At 47.1% G+C, this 24,277-nt stretch overlaps 1 protein-coding gene across 1 annotated transcript in view; it reads right to left on the bottom strand.

Annotated features, from left to right (window-relative positions):
- Nucleotides 1–24,277, bottom strand: part of C9H14orf39 (chromosome 9 C14orf39 homolog) — a 1,344,786-nt gene that overhangs the window by 80,442 nt on the left and 1,240,067 nt on the right. The window contains exon 15 of the mRNA XM_086939475.1: nt 19,857–19,992. Within this exon, the coding sequence (XP_086795601.1) occupies nt 19,857–19,992 (136 nt within the window). The remainder of the gene's footprint in view (nt 1–19,856; nt 19,993–24,277) is intronic.

Raw genomic sequence — 24,277 nt, 5'->3', positions numbered from 1 at the left:
GAAAAGAACTGACGTCAGCGCACCGAGGTGGCACCGACATCACACAGAGCCAACCAACACCACCTACAGCGCGAACGGGTATTACTCCAAGTAAAATCTTTCGGACCCAGACTGACCCCTTGGGAAATTCAAAGGTAAGGAATCTGTGGCTAGATGCCTCTATCAGAAACACAGTCCTACTAAATTCATAGAAACCACAAAACAATGTGAATGACACAATAACAGACCAATAGATGAAGAGGGCTGGCGGAAAGCCTTATAAGTATGTAAATATAAGTTTAATAAAATCAAAAGGTCTTGGTTAACACCACTTAATGATTGCTCAAGCTGCCTGACAGCAAGATTTTTTTCCACTGACTCGAGTAGAAAACAAAAGCATCACTTTTTTTTTTTTTAAATAGCAAAAATGTGTTTATCTTATAAAGCTCCTATCCATAGTGCTTTGCACAGAACCGTTTTGAATGCATTTGTATTGCATAATTTAACATGATATTAACGTCATTAGCCTTAGAAGAATAAAAAGGTTTGAAAGTTATACCTGGATATGAACCTGTGACAAGCAGGCCGCACAAAGTTTTCACCAGTGATACTCAAAAACAATGATCTTCAATAAAATATGTGAGTAAATACTGTTTTAAAGCTATGTTCGTGGGCGTGGCCAACTGCCGAGTATGGCAGACGCTGCTTGACTGAGCTCCGTACCGAGCCCCGACCCTTTGCCCAGTATCCGGTTAGAACGGGGGCCATAATCTAACCAAATTGCTCCTGGGCACAGCCGACCGCTTGTTGTACCAACAGCTCGATGGTGGAGGGACAGCTGGAAGGTTTGTGCGGATTTGTCCGGAGCTGCGCTCCGGTGTAGCGAGGCAGCAGGAGGTGATAGGAGTGATCCGGGCTGCTGGAGACTGGAGTGCACCACTGGAAAGGTAGTGACTGACGGCGCAGTGAATACACACACGGTTAGTGGTGGCGAGGACTGGTGCGTGCTGTGATGGCTGGGACGTGACAAGATGGCGGCTGTAGACTGTGTGTGGTGACGACTGGCTGCTGAACCCTGTGAGGCCCCGGGTGAGTTGTGAGGCCCCCACATGGACAGTCTGGACTACAGGAACACCCTTGGTGTGCCGCGCTGCAGGATCTCCCTGTCGGTGTGCTCGGGGAGGGTGGATTCTGCCTGCCCGCTACTGCATCACGGCCCTAGGCGCTTGATGCGGAAGGAAGGCTCCGCTGGTGATATACTTCTGCCCAGCTGCTATAGACTACTGAGAGGAGGTTGGGGCATGTGGGACTGCTGCACTACTGTACTGCCTGTGTGGTCATTGGCAGTACTGGACGGGCGCTATTGCTGCAACCACGAGACGCTTGGCTGAGGAGGGCAGACGGGGCCTGATAGAGGGGCCCAGCTGGTGGGGTCCAGACTATAACCGGCGCTGCGTAGCTGTCCTACGCTCTGTCCCGCACTGTGGAGTAACACTGCAGCGTGCCACCTGGGTGGTGACCATATCCCCGCTGTTGTGGCGTGTTGGTGGATTGCTCAGGAGTCCCACATATGCACTGTACTGCGATACTTGTCTTCCCTCAGAGGCCAGTGGTGTACTGGTAGGAGCAGGGACCCCATGCCTATCTGCGCATATTCGAAGGGAGGATGACCAGTCTGACTGGAGGTGCAGTCTGCGAGCAGTGAACATGGTGAGGACCAAAAGGGGGAAGCTTCCATGAGCACTGCTGGCACGAATCCTGTGGAGTGAAAGTATTGTTAATTACTCCAATAGCTGCCCCAAGGCAAAACAACCTGATCCTCCTGTGTCTGGTGACCCGAACACTGTTATACGCGATGATGGGACGCAGGGTTCGGACATTGATGTGGTGCCACCCACTGGGGCTGACCAACACCACGATAAACTGGACCTCATCCTCAAAGAGATAAGAGACTCACCTAGGATGATTAAATCACAAATTGGGACATTCACCACAAGCTTGAATCTACTACAGGCGGCCCACAAGAACTTAGCTGAAAAGGTGAAATCAAATAAAATTGTGCTGGATGATCTGATACCTCAACAAACTATACATACCTCCCAAATGGAATAATTCCAACACCAGTTGCGGGGACTGCAGGAAAAGGTGGACGAGGTAGAAGAATGCTCCCCTCGCAACAATGTTCTCTTGCTGGGTATACAGGAGCGGAGTGAAGGATGCAACCCTACCCAAATCGTGGAAACATGGCTTCAGGAACATGTGGCGAAAGAGGGCCTATCGGAACTTTATAGAGTTGAAAGGGTGCATAGGGTGCCGTCCAAGCCTCCCCCAGTGGGGCCACACCTAGAACATTGATATCCAGAATTCTGAATTATAAGTACCGAGACACGATCCTGCAGGCCGCACAGGAGAACACCCCCATCGGTTAAGATTTCTCTATACCCGGATTTTACAATCGCAGTTCAGAAAGCGAGGGCTACTTTCCAAAATGCCAAAAAGAAACTGCAACAACGCAACCTGAAATACGCCCTGCTTTTACCAGCCCGCCTAAAGGTCATCTGTGGCTAGAAAACCCTATTTTTTGATAATCCTGAGGAAGTGGAAGACTGGCTGGAGATTACGTTTACACCGGCTGCGTCACAGACTGGGATGTCACTGAGTCGTTCTGCAAGGTCCCTGAGGCGCAATACGGGGACAACAACATTGGAGGGGAACAGAGGACGGGGAGGAGGAACCTGTGTGAGCCCGTCGCAGGAGCAGATATCAGGCAGTCAAAGGGTCGCTCTCCTGGCGGCTGCTGCTCTGGCGGACCGCGACGCCCAGTCTAGAGACACGACTGTTCACTCATCGGAGTACAATACAATCCAATTGGGCTCTGAGAATAGTTTGACGTTGTTTCCATAGGTAACTCCACAGACTATGAACGACTGTTGATGTGGTGTGTGTGGGTCCCTCCGCGAGATGGTATTGTATACAGAGCTGGTTACTGTGTCCCAATGTATATACTGTCGCTTATAGGTCCAGTTCTTAAAGATAACATTACGTTGAAGGGGCTGGAGTTGGAGCAATGGCAAAAATTACGTAACTGCATGCGGGCTACTGTATGCAACAACATGGTGGTTGCCGCTCCCCCTACGGCGACTGCACTTTGGTATTGTTTTTGGTTATTAGTTTGGTCCTCTAATGTTCTCTGGGGGAACCTAGTATTGGGAGTTGTATTGGGTAGTTTTGACATGAACCATACTATAGGTTTGCAACACACTCCACCGGGGGCAGGAAAAATGAGACAGGTTCCTGACCGCAACATCGACATAGATGGTGCACTCTAACACATACACACTTACGTCTTGGAATGTATGAGGGCTAGGTTCCGTACACAAAGACATAGAATCCTCACGCAGCTTAACTGCCGGAAGGTGCATATCGCTTTCCTGCAAGAGTCTCATCTCACAAAGGCTGAAGCCCTTAAAATGCTAAATAAATGGAAGGGGTAGTTGTTCCATGCAGCATACTTGGCATTTTCTAGGGGTGCCGCAATTTGGATATGGAATGGCACCCCCTTTGCGCTGGTAGAACAGCGAGTTGATGTGAACGGCACAGATATGATTTTGGGGGGTACTCTGGATGGGTGTAGTGTGGTATTGGGAAGTACATATGCCCCAAACTCGAACAGGATAAATTCCTGGACCTGTTATCCACAGCGTTGGCGGGGTGGGACTCCTACCCTTGGATGATAGGTGGCGATTACAATGCAGTCCTTGATGTAGAGATAGACAGGTCCCACCCACCATTGCAAAATACAGGAAGCAAGAAACAAGCGGAAGCTCTGCATAGGTGGGCAGATGGATGGGGAGTCAGTGACGTATGGCGCATGAAACACCCGGCAGCTAAAGAGTACTCCTTCTACTCTCCGCCTCACGGCCTTCAGGATTTTTTGCTCGATGCCTTTAGTAGCTAACATGTTAAACACTACATACTTAGGTAAAACTCTCTCCGATCATAATCCACTGGAGGTAGTTGTGAGATGGGGTAGGGTGCCTACACCCGTTCCGACATGGAAACTGCAGCCCATGCTGCAGGAGGATTCGGTGTTCAGTGATGCGCTCTACACAGCGATAACAAACATATTATTGTGAATGCACATACAGCCAGTACGCGTCAGCTTGAGTGGGACAGATTCAAGACAGTGCTGCGGGGAGTTGCAATTAGTACACAGGTGGGGTCTGTATTGCTATACTTAATCGAAACTGTTGAGAGTAAACTCAGTGAGTTAGAATGGGTGGCTATACGGAATGCCTATGGGAAGGAGGAACTACAGGAAGCAAATATTCAGTATGCAGAACTGTTGGAAGACTTGCGAGTGCTAGATAACACCTTATATACCCAAAAGCAGCATGCAGAGGCTGATAAGGCAGGACCGTTGTTGGCCAGGATAATACGTAATGACCCACAGTCGGCCCGATACTTGAAATTAATAAACAGGAGGGAGTACTCGCCACTACACAGCTAGAAATAAATTAAGTCTTTCACTCATATTATGAGACGTTATATGCCGGTCTGGCAGAGCACGATCAAGACGAGTTTTACTCCTTCTTTGAGGGACTCCCCCTCACACAGATCTCGGATGAGATTAGTAAGGAGCTTGAGAGTCCAGTGACGGAGGCAGAAATCAGAACTGCCATTAGGGCCCTTCCCAGAAAAAAGATCCCGGGGCAGGATGGTCAACTGGCGGAGTTTTATGTGACGTATATGTCCTTGCTAGTCCCACACCTAAGGCAAATGTATCAGGAATCTCTGGAGCTTGGCTCTCTGCCCATCACCACCCTTAAGGCGCATGTGGTCTCTTTACCCAAGCCGGGCAGGGACAGTAGAGATGATGCGTGTTATCGACCCCTTTCATTACTAAATACCGATTATAAAATGTTAAGTAAATTATTGGCTAATAGGCTCCAGTGTCACATTCCCCGTCTGATACACACAGATCAATGTGGGTTTGTACCAGGCCACAGCATGGCCCATAACATCTGACAGCTGCATCACCTTATGTTCCAGTCCAGGCTACTCCCTCAACACCAGGGGTGTATCTCGTTGGACATGCGTCATGCCTTTGGCTCTCTCCGGTGGTACTACTTGTTCCGAACTCTACCGAAATTCGGTATACCGGAGGCATTTGTAAAATGGGTCTCCCTTTTATACACTAACCCTACTGCAAGAGCTCGCATGGGACAATATATGTTGAGGCAATATGCAGTGGCGAGGGGCACAAGGCAAGGTTGTCCGCTCTCCCCCTTAACATTTGTGCTCGCTCTGGAACCATTATTGGAAAATATTTGTAACCTGGCGCTCCATAAGGGTATTACAACTAGCCGTGATACACATGTCGTCTCAGCTTATGCAGACGATATTATCCTATATCTTGCGAACCTCGGTGGTGACCCCTCGCCCCTCCCTGAGCTATTCCAAACATTTTGCTTGTTGTCAGAGCTAGCTATTATTAAGACTAAGTCATATACCTTCGCGTTTACAGAAGGGTTGGGTCCGGACACCATACAATTTGGGAAAGCACCGACTACGATCAAGTATCTGGGTATCAACGTGTATAGGGAACCAGTAGATGTGATAGATGGCAATGTGACCAGCACAATAACTTCATTGAGAGGTCAAATAAAGTTCATGGGCGTCCCTCCCCCTTTCGGAGGCCGGTAGGGTGGCTATTGCCAAAATGATGATGCTTCCACGGTTACTCTATTATTTCATTAACCTACTGGTTGTGCTCCCAGTGAGTGTGTTCAAGTTGCTGGACACGCTGTTGGTGGAGCTGATCTGGGATACGGGTCGGCGCAGAATAGGACTAGCCAACTTGTAACTGTCGAATAAAGGTGGAGGTATGGTCGTACCTGATTTCAGGGCATATTGCTACACAGGACAACTACAGTGGTTGGCATTTTGGATTGCAAGGTGCAACCTTCTGGAAATAGAAATGACACAGGGAGAATGGGACAGAGGCACCTTACATGCGCTGCAGTTGCCCGGTGGAGTGTTGGCGCCATCTGCTTCCCCGTTATTGAAGGTGGCAATACTATACTGGAAAATGGTACTAGCTTATACGAAGACACGTACTCATATGCACCTAATATACCCCTACTCGGTATAATTACACCCCTGGAAACAGTTTCACAAAGACAAATTGCTCCGTGGGTAGAGGCAGGTGTAGATACGGTTAGGATGTTGTTCGCAGACAACACACTGATGACTCATGGCACCTTTGTGGAGGTGAGGGAGGTACCGAATACTCTGTTCTTACTACACGTGACCATAATGCGATACATTAGAACCACTTGGGCCCCGACAGGTGGAGAACCCCCGACACACTCACTAGTACATTTACAATACTTGATGGGGACTGGCCGCCATCAAGTCTAGATGGTTCTACCAGGGTATTCGGTCACCTGCAGGAATATCACTGGGGGCACTCCGGAACAGGTGGTCAGCAGACCAGAATAGGGTATTCACGGATAAGGAATGGGATGCTGTGTTGGAATATCCAAGAAAGGTGTCAGGCAATTCAAAGTTTAAATGTATTCAACTTATGATAGTGCATAGGGTGTACTTGACCCCCTGCACGCTATGTACCCGAACACGTCGGATGCTTGCCACGGTGCAGGAGGCCTAGTGCTGGTCTGTTGCACATGCTATGGACGTGTCTGCACTTGTGGCCTAATTGGGGGGAAGTGCACGAGGTCCTAGGGGAAGTGGCCCCGGGGAGGAGAGGTGTATTAGCAGAACATTCCTTGCTGGGGTGGTTATGAAATCCAAAAGTGGCAACCCCATGACCAGATTTGTTAACTTACCGCTAATCCTGGGTAGGCATGAAATCACTAAACGCTGGAAGGCCACAAGGGCCCGTTGGTGACGGAGTGGTATAGCGAGGTGGTGAGATGGGGCAAAGCAGAGAGCGCTGTGCTTAAGAGGGAGGATGACAGAGGTCTGCGCAAAAAGCCTATATCCCTGGAGTGGAACACAAGACTTTAAGGCAAAAGAATTGAGAAGAGATATAGCAGGGATCTAGAGGTTACAGGGTCCGGAAGTTATATATGTGAAGTTGTTAAGAGGTGTCCAAGACGTGTTAAAAGATCATGTGAGTAATGCTTTATATGTAGGAGAGTGGTTGTTAGGCCGAACTTTGCTGGAGTGTGTTGTATTTTTATAATTCCTACTTATAATTTCATGTGGGTTCCATTGGTGGGAGGGGGGGTTAGCTTAAGTAGTTATGTTATAAGTGTCACGGACCACGTTTCAAATTGTAAACTGTCGGCAAAATGTGCAATGATGATTACAAATAATCAAACTGCTCTGTCATTGTGGAAGTACTCATGCACTTGAATGGTATATGTTTATCGTGACACTAAAACTTAATAAAGATATTTAAAAAAAAAAGCTATGATCTAACCAATGAGAGATATAAGAACAAACTATAAATTAGATGTATTAACGTTTCTATCTAGGGCACTAAACAGAATGCTCCTTGGGTAAAATCACGGAACATTAGAGTGTAATAAACTGGAAAAAAGGGAAAATTGACACCAGCTTGACAAAAAGGGTGTGATATTACTTCTTTTGATATCCTTCCTCCGATTGCTGGGGGCATTATGTATGCCAATTGTGAACAGGTCCTCTTCAAATATATATATGTGATGAAGAATTTGGTATGCGACAGGCTTGCCCTGTATGTCTGTGTCTCTTTCAGATCGATGATCCCAGACTGGGGGGAGTTGGGTTCTCAATATTTGATTACCACTGTCCGCCCAAGTTTCCTGGATGTACTAGATTGTAGAGACCTATCAAGCACAGGAAGTTTCCACATTAAAACAAACCAAGTTTATTGCCCAGGACCACACCATTTGGTACTGTGGGAAATTCAGGATTCAAATGCAAGTCTCAGGATACTAAAGAATGCAATTGTGTCAGTAGAGCACATCATCTCCTTGCCCCACTCTCCATTACCTAGTAAAATTAAGTGGTGGACACATTAGGGGGGAAAGGGCGTGTATGTGTTGTTTTCCATAATTACTTGGTGAAAAACATTCGCTTGTAAAAAATCCTTCTTAACAAACAGAAAACAATGTGTGAAATTAGATCAATATATTTCTAAAAACGCCAAATTCATTCATGCAGTCCCTCAAGGATCCCTTCTTTCACCGTTAATTTCATTATGTACCTACATCCTCCTGCACATGGGATCTCAACTTTTGGTCTGAGCTGCCTGATTTATTCAAATGACATGTAATTCCTAGCCGACGTTCACCAAGAAAGCTCTGATTACTCAGCGAGTGAATAGTAATTGCTTAGTTGTCACTAAAAAGTGGAAGAACAAAAAAGTCCTCTGAATAAATAAGGAAAAGACCGAAAGTCCTGCTGTGCTTCTATTCAATTAGCCAAATGAACTCAGGTCAATTCAGCTAAAACCAGGGGATTACATTTGAATCAGACGTCTTTTTCTCCGCTCATGCACAAGATATCACCAGGAAATCCTCTCCGTTCTTCCTTACCCTTCCTGTTGCAAAGAAGCATCAGAATTTCCAAAGCCAAATTGAAGTCCCACCTAATTAATAACTTCACACAGGACTATATTTGATTACTCCACTATATAGATTTTAGGTTCTCTCAGCAATTGCCAGTTCGCCCATTCAGTGCATTAGAAGATATGTTTGCCCAATATTCTCTGCTTTGTTACTTTGATTTCTTTCTCTCTAACCATTCTATTTCCTCCTGTTCGTGCACCTTGAAACTAGGCAGGTCTGGTGTTGGACCTCGTCCTCTCTGCAGGGTCACACTAAAAATGTTTGCTTTCACCTCTCTTGTTTTTGCTGAATTAATTTTTGTGGCCTTAGTACTCTGTGCACTTTACCGCTGCTAACCAGAGGTAAAGTGCTTGTACTCACTCCATGTAGCCATGTCTGAACTGGGGTGGCAGAGTGGGCTAAAGAACGGTGATGGATTAAACCCAGATCTTTTGACTAGGTGTGAGTGTTTGATTGATTCAGATGCTCCGTCCATCATCACCCCCTTTTGTACCGCTTTTGGCCGCCATAAGTATGGCAGGGTATGCTCAGACGTGAGTTCCTTGCTCACTTTGTCACTGGTTTCAAGCAAGCCGGGCTAAAGACGGCTGGAATGCCAGAAACCGGCCCTCTGAAGCTTGTTTCCGGTCCAGGGAAGACATGGCTTGGCAGTTCAGCCTGGACTGTTCCCATGAGGCAGGGGGTCAGACTGATTTGCATATATCCATGTCTGAACTGGGGTGGCAGAGTGGGCTAAAGAACAGTGATGGATTAAACCCAGATCTTTTGACTGGGTGTGAGTGTTTGATTGATTCAGGTGCTCTGTCCATCACCACCCCCTTTTGTACCGCTTTTGGCCACCATAAGTGGGGCAGGGTATGCTCAGACGTGAGTCCCTTGCTCACTTTGCCACGGGATTCAAACAAGCCGGGCTGAAGATGGCTGGAATGCCAGAAACTGGTCCTCAGAAGCTTGTTTCTGGTCCAGGGAAGACATGGTTTGGCAGTTCGGGCTGGACTGTTCCCATGAAGCACAGGGTCAGACTGATTTGCATACAGCCATGTCTGAACTGGGGTGGCAGAGTGGGCTAAAGAACGGTGATGGATTAAACCCAGATCTTTTGACTGAGTGTGAGTGTTTGATGCTCCGTCCATCACCACCCCCTTTTGTACCGCTTTTGGCTGCCATAAGTGTGGCAGGGTATGCTCAGATGTGAGTCCCTTGCTCACTTTGCCACTGGATTCAAGCAAGCCGGGCTGAAGACGGCTGGAATGCCAGAAACCGGTCCTCAGAAGCTTGTTTCTGGTCCAGGGAAGACATGGCTTGGCAGTTCGGGCTGGACTGTTCCCATGAGGCACAGGGTCAGACTGATTTGCATATAGCCATGTCTGAACTGGGGTGGCAGAGTGGGCTAAAGAACGGTGATGGATTAAACCCACATCTTTTGACTGGGTGTGAGTGTTTGATTGATTCATATGCTCCGTCCATCACCATCCCCTTTTGTACTGCTTTTGGCCGCCATAAGTGTGGCAGGGTATGCTCAGACGTGAGTCCCTTGCTAACTTTGCCACTGGATTCAAGCAAGCCGGGCTGAAGACGGCAGGAATGCCTGAAACCGGTCCTCGGAAGCTTGTTTCCGGTCCAGGGAAGACATGGCTTGGCAGTTCAGGCTGGACTGTTCCCATGAGGCACAGGGTCAGACTGATTTGCATATAGCCATTTCTGAACTGGGGTGGCAGAGTGTGCTGAAGAACGGTGATGGATTAAACCCAGATATTTTGACTGGGTGTGAGTGTTTGATTGATTCAGATGCTCCGTCCATCACCACCCCCTTTTGTACCGCTTTTGGCCACCAAAAGTGTGGCAGTGTATGCTCAGACGTGAGTCCCTTGCTCACTTTTCCACTGGATTCAAGCAAGCCGGGCTGAAGAAGGCTGGAATGCCAGAAACCGATCCTCGGAAGCTTGTTTCCGGTCCAGGGAAGACATGGCTTGGCAGTTCGGGCTGGACTGTTCCCATGAGGCACAGGGTTAGACTGATTTGCATACAGCCATGTCTGAACTGGGGTGGCAGAGTGGGCTAAAGAATGGTGATGGATTAAACCCAGATCTTTTGACTGGGTGTGAGTGTTTGATTGATTCAGATGCTCCGTCCATCACCACCCCCTTTTGTACCGCTTTTGGCCGCCATAAGTGTGGCAGGGTATGCTCAGATGTGAGTCCCTTGCTCACTTTTCCACTGGATTCAAGCAAGCCGGGCTGAAGACGGCTGGAATGCCAGAAACCGGTCCTCGGAAGCTTGTTTCCGGTCCAGGGAAGACATGGCTTGGCAGATCGGGCTGGATTGTTCCCATGAGGCATAGGGTCAGACTGATTTGCATACAGCCATGTTTGAACTGGGGTGGCAGAGTGGGCTAAAGAACGGTGATGGATTAAACCCAGATCTTTTGACTGGGTGTGAGTGTTTGATTGATTCAGATGCTCCGTCCATCACCACCCCCTTTTGTACCGCTTTTGGCCGCCATAAGTGTGGCAGGGTATGCTCAGACGTGAGTCCCTTGCTCACTTTGCCACTGGATTCAAGCAGGCCGGGCTGAAGACGGCTGGAATGCCAGAAACCGGTCCTCTGAATCTTGTTTCCGGTCCAGGGAAGACATGGCTTGGCAGTTCGGGCTGGACTGTTCCCATGAGGCACAGGGTCAGACTGATTTGCATATAGCCATGTCTGAACTGGGGTGGCAGAGTGTGCTTAAGAACGGTGATGGATTAAACCCAGATCTTTCAACTGGGTGTGAGTGTTTGATTGATTTAGATGCTCCGTCCATCACCACCCCCTTTTGTACCGCTTTTGGCCGCCATAAGTGTGGCAGGGTATGCTCAGACGTGAGTCCCTTGCCCACTTTTCCACTGGATACAAGCAAGCCGGGCTGAAGAAGGCTGGAATGCCAGAAACCAGTCCTCAGAAGCTTGTTTCCGGTCCAGGGAAGACATGGCTTGGCAGGTCGGGCTGGACTGTTCCCATGAGGCACAGGGTCAGACTGATTTGCATACAGCCATGTCTGAACTGGGGTGGCAGAGTGGGCTAAAGAATGGTGATGGATTAAACCCAGATCTTTTGACTGGGTGTGAGTGTTTCATTGATTCAGATGCTTCGTCCATCACCACCCCCTTTTGTACCTCTTTTGGCCGCCATAAGTGTGGCAGGGTATGCTCAGACGTGAGTCTCTTGCTCACTTTGACACTGGATTCAAGCAAGCCGGGCTGAAGACGGCTGGAATGCCAGAATTCGGTCCTCTGAATCTTGTTTCCGGTCCAGGGAAGACATGGCTTGGCAGTTCGGGCTGGACTGTTCCCATGAGGCACAGGGTCAGACTGATTTGCATACAGCCATGTCTGAACTGGGGTGGCAGCTTGAGCTAAAGAATGGTGATGGATTAAACCCAGATCTTTTGACTGGGTGTCAGTGTTTGATTGATTCTGATGCTCTGTCCATCACCACCCCCTTTTGTACCGCTTTTGGCCGCCGTAAGTGTGGCAGGGTATGCTCAGACGTGAGTCCCTTGCTCACTTTGCCACTGGATTCAAGCAAGCAGGGCTGATGACGGCTGGAATGCCAGAAACCGGTCCTCGGAAGCTTGTTTCCGGTCCAGGGAAGACATGGCTTGGCAGGTCGGGCTGGACTGTCCCATGAGGCACAGGGTCAGACTGATTTGCATATAGCCATGTCTGAACTGGGGTGGCAGAGTGTGCTAAAGAATGGTGATGGATTAAACCCAGATATTTTGAATGGGTGTGAGTGTTTCCTTGATTTAGATGCTCCGTCCATCACCACCCCCTTTTGTACCACTTTTGGCCGCCATAAGTGTGGCAGGGTATGCTCAGACGTGAGTCCCTTGCTCACTTTTCCACTGGATTCAAGCAAGCCGGGCTGAAGAAGGCTGGAATGCCAGAAACCGGGCCTCGGAAGCTTGTTTCCGGTCCAGGGAAGACATGGCTTGGCAGGTCGGGCTGGACTGTTCCCGGGTCAGACTGATTTGCATACAGCCATGTCTGAACTGGGGTGGCAGAGTGGGCTAAAGAATGGTGATGGATTAAACCCAGATCTTTTGACTGGGTGTGAGTGTTTGATTGATTCAGTTGCTCCGTCCATCACCACCCCCTTTTGTACCGCTTTTGGCCGCCATAAGTGTGGCAGGGTTTGCTCAGACGTGAGTCCCTTGCTCACTTTGCCACTGGATTCAAGCAAGCCGGGCTGAAGATGGCTGGAATGCCAGAAACCGGTCCTCGGAAGCTTGTTTCCGGTCCAGGGAAGACATGGCTTGGCAGGTCGGGCTGGACTTTTCCCATGAGGCACAGGGTCAGACTGATTTGCATATAGCCACGTCTGAACTGGGGTGGCCGAGTGAAACGGTGATGGATTAAACCCAGATCTTTTGACTGGGTGTGAGTGTTTGATTGAATCAGATGCTTCGTCCATCACCACCCCCTTTTGTACCTCTTTTGGCCGCCATAAGTGTGACAGGGTATGCTCAGACGTGAGTCCCCTGCTCACTTTGCCACTGGATTCAAGCAAACCGGGCTGAAGACGGCTGGAATGCCAGAAACCGGTCCTTGGAAGCTTGTTTCTGGTCCAGGGAAGACATGGCTTGGCAGTTCGGGCTGGACTGTTCCCAGGAGGCACAGGGTCAGACTGATTTGCATATAGCCATGTCTGAACTGGGGTGGCAGAGTGGGCTAAAGGACGTTGATGGATTAAACCCAGATCTTTTGCCTGGGTGTGAGTGTTTGATTGATTCAGATTCTCCGTCCATCACCACCCCCTTTTGTACTGCTTTTGGCCGCCATAAGTGTGGCAGGGTATGCTCAGACATGAGTCCCTTGCTCACTTTGCCACTGGATTCAAGCAAGCCGGGCTGAAGACGGCTGGAATGCCAGAAACCGGTCCTCGGAATCTTGTTTCCGGTCCAGGGAAGACATGGCTTGGCAGTTCGGGCCGGACTGTTCACATGAGGCACAGGGTCAGACTGATTTGCATATAGCCATGTCTGAACTGGGGTGGCAGAGTGGACTACAGAATGGTGCTGGCTTAAACCCAGATCTTTTGACTGGGTGTGAGTGTTTGATTGATTTAGATGCTCCGTCCATCACCACCCCCTTTTGTACCGCTTTTGGCCACCATAAGTTTGGCAGGGTATGCTCAGACGTGAGTCCCTTGCTCACTTTGCCACTGGATTCAAGCAAGCCGGGCTGAAGACGGCTGGAATGCCAGAAACCGGTTCTCGGAAGCTTGTTTCCGGTCCAGGGAAGACATGACTTTGCAGTTCGGGCTGGACTGTTCCCATGAGGCGCAGGGTCAGGCTGATTTGCATATATTTACAAAAAGGGGGTGGTGATGAACGGGAGCTTGTTTCCTTCCCAGTGTAAGAATTGGCTTTTGTAGTTTGGTTTGCCCTGTTCCCATCATGCACTGGGACAGGAACAGACTAATTTGCATACAGCCAGGTTCTGAAACTGGGATGGTGCAGTGAGCTAAAAAACGGTGTTGGATCTAGCCCTGATCTCTTGACTAGGTGAGAGCTTTCTGCTTAATTCAGAGACTCTGTCCCTCACCACCCCTTGTTGTAAATATTTTTGTCCACCCTAAGCGTGGAAGGGTATTCTCAGATGTGAGACCCTTGCTCATTGCACCATCAGGATTCAAGCAAACCGGGCCGAAGACGGCCGTAATGCCAGAAACCGGTAAACCCGGGAGCTTGTTTCCTTCCCAGTGTAAGAATTGGCTTTTGTAGTTTGGTTTGCCCTGTTCCCATCATGCACTGGGACAGGAACAGACTAATTTGCATACAGCCAGGTTCTGAAACTGGGATGGTGCAGTGAGCTAAAAAACCGTGTTGGATCTAGCCCTGATCTCTTGACTGGGTGAGAGCTTTCTGCTTAATTCAGAGACTCTGTCCCTCACCACCCCTTGTTGTATATATATTGATTTGCATATAGCCATGTCTGAACAGGGGTGGCAGAGTGGGCTACAGAATAGTGATGGATTAAACCCAGATCTTTTGACTGGGTGTGAGTGTTTGATTGATTCAGATGCTCCATCCATCACCACCCCCTTTTGTACCACCAGTGGGCCCGCAGCACCTATTGTGCCTCCCACTTAAGTAGACTCTTGAAACATGCCCCAGGTCTGCCATTGCAACCTAAATGCAGTTTTAAACTTCCAATTTGAGTTGGCAAATGCCTTAAATTCCCCTTTTATTACATATGTCACCCATAAGGTAGCCCATAGAGTCAGGTGCATTCTAATTAAAAGGTAGACATGTACTGTTAAGTTTTACAAGTCCTGGTAGCGACTAATTTCTAAATTTATTTTTCACTACTGTGAGATCTACCTCTCCCATAGGATAACAATGAGTTGATTTATCACATTTAATGAGTGCTAACTTTTGATTGGTAACAGATGAAAATTTTATGGTTGGTGTCTGAGAAATTGTAATTTAAACCCCTCTTTAATGGGAAAGACAAATTTCAAGTTACAAGTTTTTAAAATGTCACTTTTAGCAAGATGGCATTTTCCTACGCTAAGTATTTGGTGTCTACAGAATGTTCCTGTGCCACATGACTGGGTGCAGTGGCGGTTGGACTTTGTTTATTCCTCCCAGACAGCTACACAATAGAGGGATTAAGTGTGCCTGGATGGGCCATCACTGGCAGGGGGGGACTGGGCACAAATCCACTGTCAAGTGAATAGGATGTGCCTTGCTTTCACACAAAAGACTTTTCACCACTGCATTGTTCATGCGAACAGCCAGGAGCCAAAACGGGGTATGCAGGAAACTTAAACACTTCAAAGGGAATTCTCTAGAAACATCTCCTAACTCAAAGACGGCATCAAGTATAAAAATAGGACCGTCAGAACTCATTTGTCAGTTCACTTTAAGGACATGTGGAAAGACTCTCAGAGTATTGCCTGCTGCTGTGGCCTGCGGAGTAATTCAAAAGACTGCTTTGCTGTACCTGAAAGGACTGCTTACCCGCTGGAAGCCTGCCTTGAACCCTCAGCAGCCTGTCATGCTTCTTGAGCTCTGTTCCACTTCATGAACCCAGGACTACCAAAGTGACAACAAGGGCTAGCTGGCTGGACTTAGCAGTAGCTGCGGTGGAGTCAGGCACAGAAAATGCTCCAACCATCTTGAACTGGCTCTTGGAACCAGCTTGAGTGTGTCCTAACTCGACAAGTGGTGCCCTTCAAGCCCTAAATCCTTAGTGGTGGTAAAGGTGCCCAGATAGCCAAAATCCAAAACATGGGATTTAGAAAATATTTGGCTATAAACTGCTCTGAGACACGAGAGGAGACCAGGACCAACCTGCTAGTTTATCCACCTAAGGTTATCGCCAGTTGGCCTGACTCCACCGCAGCTACCGCTAAGTTCTTCTCTGCAGCAGCAAATCCTGTTCAATGGTCCTTTGCCAAAGGGGTATACAGCCTTGTTGATCTCTCATCGGCTGCAGAATCTACCTTTGCCCCGCTGGAGTTTCTTTTATTTCGAAACAAGAGACTAAGGGGCTCATTACGATGGCGTAATGATCGCCACAGCCGAGCTGGTGGTGGCGACCTTTACGCCATCGTAACGTGAAATACCCACAGTGGGTATCACGGCGGACAGAAAGTCCGTCCACCACTTTTCCGCTGGCAGTCAATTGTTACCATTGCCTGCCGGGCGGAGCAGGGGCAGGGGCCCTAATATGGTGGCAGTGCCCTGAGCACATGTTGTGCCCCCAGGAATTGCAGCCCCATTCCTGCATGGTGTGGCATGTGGCATGCACGACATGGTGCATGCCACACTGTGCAGGAACGTGCTGCAGGCAAGCTGTCCCATCGCGTCTTGCTGTAAACGCTGCCGGTATCAGCGCCCCGCCGCCGAGCGGATTAGTTCCCTGGTGGTCAGTGTCTCATTCGATTCCACGCTTCTGGCCTTATGGTATTGAAGCATGAACTTCAGCCACTTAGACCACTACTTAGCTAGTAAGGCTCTATTTCCAATACAATTGACTTCCACTGCTACTTTCACCATCCTAACGGCCCCGGTGTATTATTGATAGCGGACTTCCAGTGGTTATGAAGTTCTGCCCTCATCTAGGTTATTACTCACAATTAAGTTTTAGACCCACAGTAATTTCTGTAACGGTGAACTTCATCTGAAGCCAAGGTGTGGCTTTCCTATTAAGGGAACTAAGTATCCTTACCTTGAAAAGTACCCAGGAATACATCAAGAAGGATACTACTACTCAGGCACCCTGATTTGTTACTTGTCCCCAGAATCTCTGTCCTGAAGAGACCCTGTACCGCGAGAGGGTCGGAACGTCATCGGCTAATGAAAAGGGAGAGTCCTCAACAAATCATATAATTGTCTTTGAATAAACTGTATTATATTTCCAATTGGCTCCTCTTTTATCTATCAATAACCACCCCCATAAGTTTTTCAATTGCACATTTTATACTCCACTGGTTTGGTCATGATAATTCACAAATTGCTTTCAAATGTGAAAATGTATATAATGTAAAAATACAGACAGTAGAAAATCTTGTTATACCTTTTTGTATGTAAAAAAACTGTTATGCAAAATAACTAACACTCACTTCCGCTGAAGTGTGGACAAAAGCATTTTGTCCTGTGAGCTGTAACGCTTAATCCTGTTAAAATATTGGTATGCCTTATTGAGCTAAGGCTTAATTTTATATCTTTCTGCTCTGTTTAAGTCAAGCTGGATAAATTAATTGCTGCAATAACTATTTAATTTTTATAAAAAAAATGAGTTCCTCATGAACATTGTCTCTGCTTATTAGGCACTGTCATGGCGGCAGTCTGCTGTTAAGGCTCTCCAATGAGACCAGCGCAGTACCACCAAACCGCCCTGGATTATCCTCATAATCTGGCGAGCGGGCGCACAACAGGCTTGGCGGTCCTTCTGTTGGTGCAGCGGTTGCGGCCCGACAGGAGGACCACCAAACTCTGAATAAGGCCCTAAATCTTTAGGAGTAATACTTGACAACAAATTATCTTTTGATAATCTGGCGCATGCAGTAATTTAATCTTCCAGTTGAAACCTCCAATTCCTCAGACGATGTTAAACCCTTCCTAAAGAGGTCTACCAAGCCATAATTAAAAGTGTGTTCTGGGATCCAAGATAAACTACTGAAAGACTCTGTATGTTGGAGCCATAACATGTCTAAAAGACATTCCAGCTCAGTAGTGTGTGACCCAGGCAACGAGGTCTCTTTAGTAACTGTAAGAATTCAGTTCAAACCCCCTTCTGCAACAGATTATCTAAAAAAAACACAAGCTACAGATTTATAAACCAGGAAGACAATTGTGGTAAATAGATAAAATGCTACTGCTTAACCGAGGATAAACAGGCCGAAAGCAGGGGGAACCAATTCCTCTATTGAGTGGCTCCAATTCTGAATAAGTGGGAGGACAACAGGAAAGGCAACAACATTCAGTATGCTCTAGAAATACATACATTATAAAGCAAATTTCTCATAAGAGTCGGAACAAGAGTAGCAAAACGCCTAGTTGGCCAAAAACATGGAGGAAAATACTGCATCATTCCTGACCTGCGGAAGAGCGATGAAACTCTGAACTTCAACACCGTAGCGTGTCCAACGCAAGTCCCAATGAAGCCGGCTTGCTCATTATATCTTGTTTCAAGGAAGGCTTATGTGGTTACAGTCGTAACATGGCAAAATAGTTTGTGACAGACTTTGAGTTTTGCCAGATGCCACAAGGATACTCCTATTTGCATCTGGTTCAATTCTTCCTTGGCCTGTTGTGGATAACTCTATTGTCTCTGTTTGCCCAGAATATCATCAAGGTAAATCAGGATTCTGCCCCTGGAGTGATCTGCTTTGCTCTCCTATATGGCCTCTCACAGTATTAACTCTCGTTCCACCAGGCTGTTTAACTCTACAATCACTGTCCCTATAAACATTAGTGAATTTTTGAGCCTGGAAGCCCGCAAGCTTTAAAGTCAGTCATTCCGGATGGGGTCTGACTCTGTAGAATTTTTGTTGAGAAATTCCTGAATCGTCTCAAGTATCATTGAGTCAGGAGCACTTTGTAGCCTGGTATTTTCAGCCCTCATACAGGGACCGATTCACAAGGCAAACTGAGAAGAAAGTCTCACTTTACAACTTTTGGTATTCATAAAGGGCATTTACTAGTAGTTAAGTTAGAATTTTGTCTCAGTTTAACTAGTTTTGGCCTTAAGTTTAACTGAGATCATATCTTAAGTTAAACTGAGACAAAGGTCTAACTTTACTATTCGTAAATGCCCTTTAAGAATTTCAAAAATCGTAAAGTTAAGACTTTCGTCTCAGTTTACCTTTGTGAATTGTACCTCTTGTCCTCAAGGCATTCCAACGGCGTGCATTATTGCAATAACTGTGCGATTCATGAAACCATTCTGATCCATCCTTTGCAGACTCAAAATCCTAGATGGAGGATTCAACCTGGGTATTTCGTGCTAACACACCATGCAGTTTATGTAGTTTACTTTCAACCTTTACACGTATGTTTTCCAAAGATATCAGCACTGGATTTGCTGATATCAGCTTCAATGTTTGATGTCATGCTCTGCTGACCATGTGGCGCCGTGACTTCTGCACCACCGATTGGCTCTCCTCCCGTTCTGACCCCCACTTCAGTCTGGTTGACTTTTTTAGGTGTAACATTTCCATCTTGTCCATTCTGTCTTTTTAGGCACCTACTGAGATAGTGTAAAATAGAACAAACCCTTCCAGTATACAAATAACAGTTTTTCAAAACAGCACGATTCATGACGTCGGTGAGTGTCGCAAAGATGTTTTAAATATGATGGAGAAGTACCTCCAATGTGTCTTCAGGAAACAACTTCTGCATAAATCTACTTATGTTAGGTCGATTCCTTTGCAAAAAAAGTTTTAGGGGCTACATAATTCACCAAAAATCTTTTTTGTGGGGCTTTTGGCACGCAGGTAATGTTTTTGGAAGTTTACGGACTCTAAAAACTCCATAAAGTGCAATACTTGTCAAGTTCGCAAAACTAGGTACAAAAAATCATAAATGTGCACACTCCTATACTACATAGGTTCGAAAAAAAGCGGAGTTCGGAGTGAACAAAAAAGTTTTAATGCAATTGAATGATGTCTCAGAATATTTTTACCTAAAATCCAGAGAAATTGAAGAACTCGGGTGTATTGGATCTCGTTAGAGACCGATTTGAATAACATTCTAATCAATAAACTGACATGCTGTTAGAGCGGCATTAAAAATTGTACCTGGTCTGGTGAATTTGGTGTTCCAAACAATGAAGACTCAAACAAATTAAACCGAGATGTTTTGGGCGTTGGGGTCAGAAGGAAAGAGAAGGAAGGTGATTTTTCGGTTGAAACGTCACACCCAAAATTTTGGTTCCTGGAAGAACAACATCAAACAAAGCACAGTGAGAAAGTACCATTTAAGAGTATACTATATATTCGAATGCTAAAAAACTACATATAACTTTATTTATTGGCTTTTTCATTGTGGGTGTTCTATTATTAGATTTCACATGCAGGTTCGCACTTAAATGTATTTAAGGTATATTTTTGCTAATTTTGAACCCATACTTTTTTTCTTTGTGCTACTCTTCTTTAAATGTTTTGTTACTTTATTGCAATAGACTACACGCATGCTATGAACATAACAAACAAACCTATTCTAACAAAACACAAGTGAAATGTGTACAGGATGTACTTCGGTTAAAGGGGTGTTAAAAAACATATTGTACAGGAGGCACATACAGTTGATTCCAGTATGTTCTAAAAAATGAAATGATGTGGTAAATTCAAATTTTTATAACGACTCTTTCTCGTTTTCTTTATTTGCTAGCCTTTTGTTAAGCAGTCAGCATAATATCACATTACGGTGGTCCACAGAAGCACCTGACTAGCAGCCAATAAGCCGAGTAAATGTAGCACATTTGGAACCCATAAATACTTGCCTGGGCTACATTTAAAGAGGATGAACATTTTGGAAAAGGGCACTGAGGCCATCATTGTAAGTAGGCCAAGAATACAGGACCAGATGGTGAATTGTATTTATATAGTGCTCACTACCCTTGACGTGGTGTTGAAGCGCTTTTCGGCAATTAGCACACCACTCCGGAACCTTATGTGGATTAGTGGCGGATTGGTAGAGGGAAAAAACAAACTGTAATTGGGAGTGGTGGACATGTGCGCCTGTTAGTGGGAGGAATGAGAAAGAGGAGGGATACAGGAGGGAAGAGTTTGACCAGGGTTATTTGGGAGTCTGGGAAGTGTGAGAGGTTTGGGGTGAATCTGAGAGTGGAGGTAGAGGGATAGTTTGGAAGACATTTAGGATGAGTCAAAGAGGCGTAGTTTAAGGAGAGTTGTAAAGTAGACGGAAAATACAAAACTGTTATTGTGAGTAGTGGACATGTGTGCCTGTTAGTTGGATGAATAGGATAAAGAAAGGATAAAGGAGGGAAGAGATTATTATTCCCAATCGCAAACCAAGCATATGCAATTCTCATGCTGACTGGTTTATGAATGGGAATTAAATTTGCGTTGCGACCTATGCACTACTAAGTTGCATCACAAATTTTGCATTTGCAGGGGAGCCGCAAAAAGACCTTCCTAATTAATATTAATTAGGCAGGTTGCAATTTGCAACCCCTAAAGTATGGCTCTCAATGTAGGGACAAAGGTGAGGAAAGAACTATAATCCTCCTTTGCTGTTTTTCTAAATGGGTTTATTTTTGATAAAAGGCAGTCAGTGAATATTAAGTCAAAAACCACAGTTGATGGACAGAATGCAGAACAATGTCATACATTCACCCCAGTACAGAGATCTGGGCCTAAATCCATCGTTTTTTTGCACTCCACACCACCCCAGTTCAGACATGGCCATATGCAAATCAGTCTGACCCTGTGCCTCATGGGAACAGTCCAGCCCGAACTGCCAAGCCATGCCTTCCCTGGACCGGAAACAAGCTTCCGAGGACCAGTTTCTGGCATTTCAGCCGTCTTCAGCCAGGCTTGCTTGAATCCAGTGGTGTGGAGAGCATGGGACTCATGTCCGAGCATACCCATCCCATTCGGGGTGACAAATGCAAAAAACACAGTTGATGGACAGAATGCAGAACAAAGTCATACATTCACCCCAGTACAGAGGTCTGGGCCTAAATCCATCGTTTTTTTGCACTCCACACCACCCCAGTTCAGACATGGCCATATGCAAATCAGTCTGACCCTGTGCCTCATGGGAACAGTCCAACCCGAACTGTCAAGCCATGCCTTCCCTAGACCGGAAACAAGCTTTCGAGGACCGGTTTCTGGCATTTCAGACGTCTTCAGCCCGCCTTGCTTGAATCCCGTGGTGTGGAGAGCATGAGACTCACGTCTGAGCATACCCATCCCACTCGGGGTGACAAATGCAAAAACCACAGTTGATGGACAGAATGCAGAACAATGTCATACATTCACCCCAGTACATAGATCTGGGCCTAAATCCATCGTTTTTGTGCACTCCACACCACCCCAGGTCAGACATGGCTATATGCAAATCAGTCTGGCACTGTGCCTCATGGGAACAGTCCAGCCTGAACTGCCAAGCCATGCCTTCCCTGGACCGGAAACAAGCTTCCGACGACCGGTTTCTGGCATTTCAGCCGTCTTCAGCCCTGCTTGCTTAAATCCAGTGGTGTGGAGAGCATGGGACTCACGTCTGAGCATACCCATTCCACTCGGGGTGACACATGCAAAAACCACAGTTGATGGACAGAAAGCAGAACAATGTCATACATTCACCCCAGTACAGAGATCTGGGCCTAAAGCCATCGTTTTTTTGCACTCCACACCACCCCGGTTCAGACATGGCCATAGGCAAATCAGTCTGACCCTGTGCCCCATGGGAACAGTCCAGTCCGAACTGCCAAGCCATGCCTTCCCTGGACCGGAAAAAAGCTTCCGAGGACCGGTTTCTGGCATTTCAGCCGTCTTCAACCCGGCTTGCTTGAATCCAGTGGTGTGGAGAGCATGGGACTCACGTCTGAGCATACCCATTCCACTCGGGGTGACAAATGCAAAAACCACAGTTGATGGACAGAATGCAGAACAATGTCATACATTCACCCCAGTACATAGATCTGGGCCTAAATCCATCGTTTTTTTGCACTCAACACCACCCCAGTTCAGACATGGCCATATGCAAATTTGTCTGACCCTGTGCCTCATGGGAACAGTCCAGCCCGAACTGCCAAACCATGCCTTCCCTGGACCGAAAACAAGCTTCCGAGGACTGGTTTCTGGCATTTCAGGCATCTTCAGCCCAGCTTGCTTGAATCCAGTGGTGTGGAGAGCATGGGACACACGTCTGAGCATACCCATCCCACTCAGGGTGACAAATGCAAAAACCACAGTTGATGGACAGAATGCAGAACGATGTCATACATTCACCCCAGTACAGAGATCTGGGCCTAAATCCATCGTTTTTTTGCACTCCACACCACCCCAGTTCAGACATGGCCATATGCAAATCAGTCTGACACTGTGCCTCATGGGAACAGTCCAGCCTGAACTGCCAAGACATGCCTTCCCTGGACCGGAAACAAGCTTCCGATGACCGAGTTCTGGCATTTCAGCTGTCTTCAGCCCTGCTTGCTTAAATCCAGGGGTGTGGAAAGCATGGGACTCACGTCTGAGCATACCCATCCCACTCGGGGTGACAAATGCAAAAACCACAGTTGATGGACAGAATGCAGAACAATGTCATACATTCACCCCAGTACAGAGATCTGGGCCTAAAGCCATCGTTTTTTTCCACTCCACACCACCCCAGTTCAGACATGGCCATATGCAAATCAGTCTGACCCTGTGCATCATGGGAACAGTCCAGCCCGAACTGGCAAGCCATGCCTTCCCTGGACCGGAAACAAACTTTCGAGGACCGGTTTCTGGCATTTCAGCCGTCTTCAGCCCGGCTTGCTTGAATCCAGTGGTGTGGAGAGCATGGGACTCACCTCTGAGCATACCCATTCCACTCGGGGTGACAAATGCAAAAACCACAGTTGATGGACAGAATGCAGAACAATGTCATACATTTACCCCAGTACAGAGATCTGGGCATAAATCCATCGTTGTTTTGCACTCCACACCACCCCAGTTCAGACATGGCCATATGCAAATCAGTCTGACCTTGTGCCTCATGGAAACAGTCCAGACCGAACTGTCAAGCCATGCCTTTCCTGGACCTGAAACAAGCTTCTGAGGACCAGTTTCTGGTATTTCAGCCGTCTTCAGCCCAGCTTGCTTGAATCCAGTGGTGTAGAGAGCATGGGACTCACGTCTGAGCATACCCATCCCACTCGGGGTGACAAATGCAAAAACCACAGTTGATGGACAGAATGCAGAACAATGTCATACATTCACCCCAGTACAGAGATCTGGGCCTAAATCCATCGCTTTTTTGCACTCACTCCACACCACCCCAGTTCAGACATGGCCATATGCAAATCAGTCTGACACTGTGCCTCATGGGAACAATCCAGCCAGAACTGCCAAGCCATGCCTTCACTGGACCGGAAACAAGCTTCCGACGACCGGTTTCTGACATTTCAGCCGTCTTCAGCCCAGCTTGCTTAAATCCAGTGGTGTGGAAAGCATGGGACTCACGTCTGAGCATACCCATCCCACTCGGG

This window comes from Lissotriton vulgaris, chromosome 9 (assembly GCF_964263255.1).
Source record: "Lissotriton vulgaris chromosome 9, aLisVul1.2, whole genome shotgun sequence".
NCBI classification, from domain to species: Eukaryota; Metazoa; Chordata; class Amphibia; order Caudata; family Salamandridae; genus Lissotriton; species Lissotriton vulgaris.
This window is presented reverse-complemented; position numbering and strand designations above follow the sequence as displayed.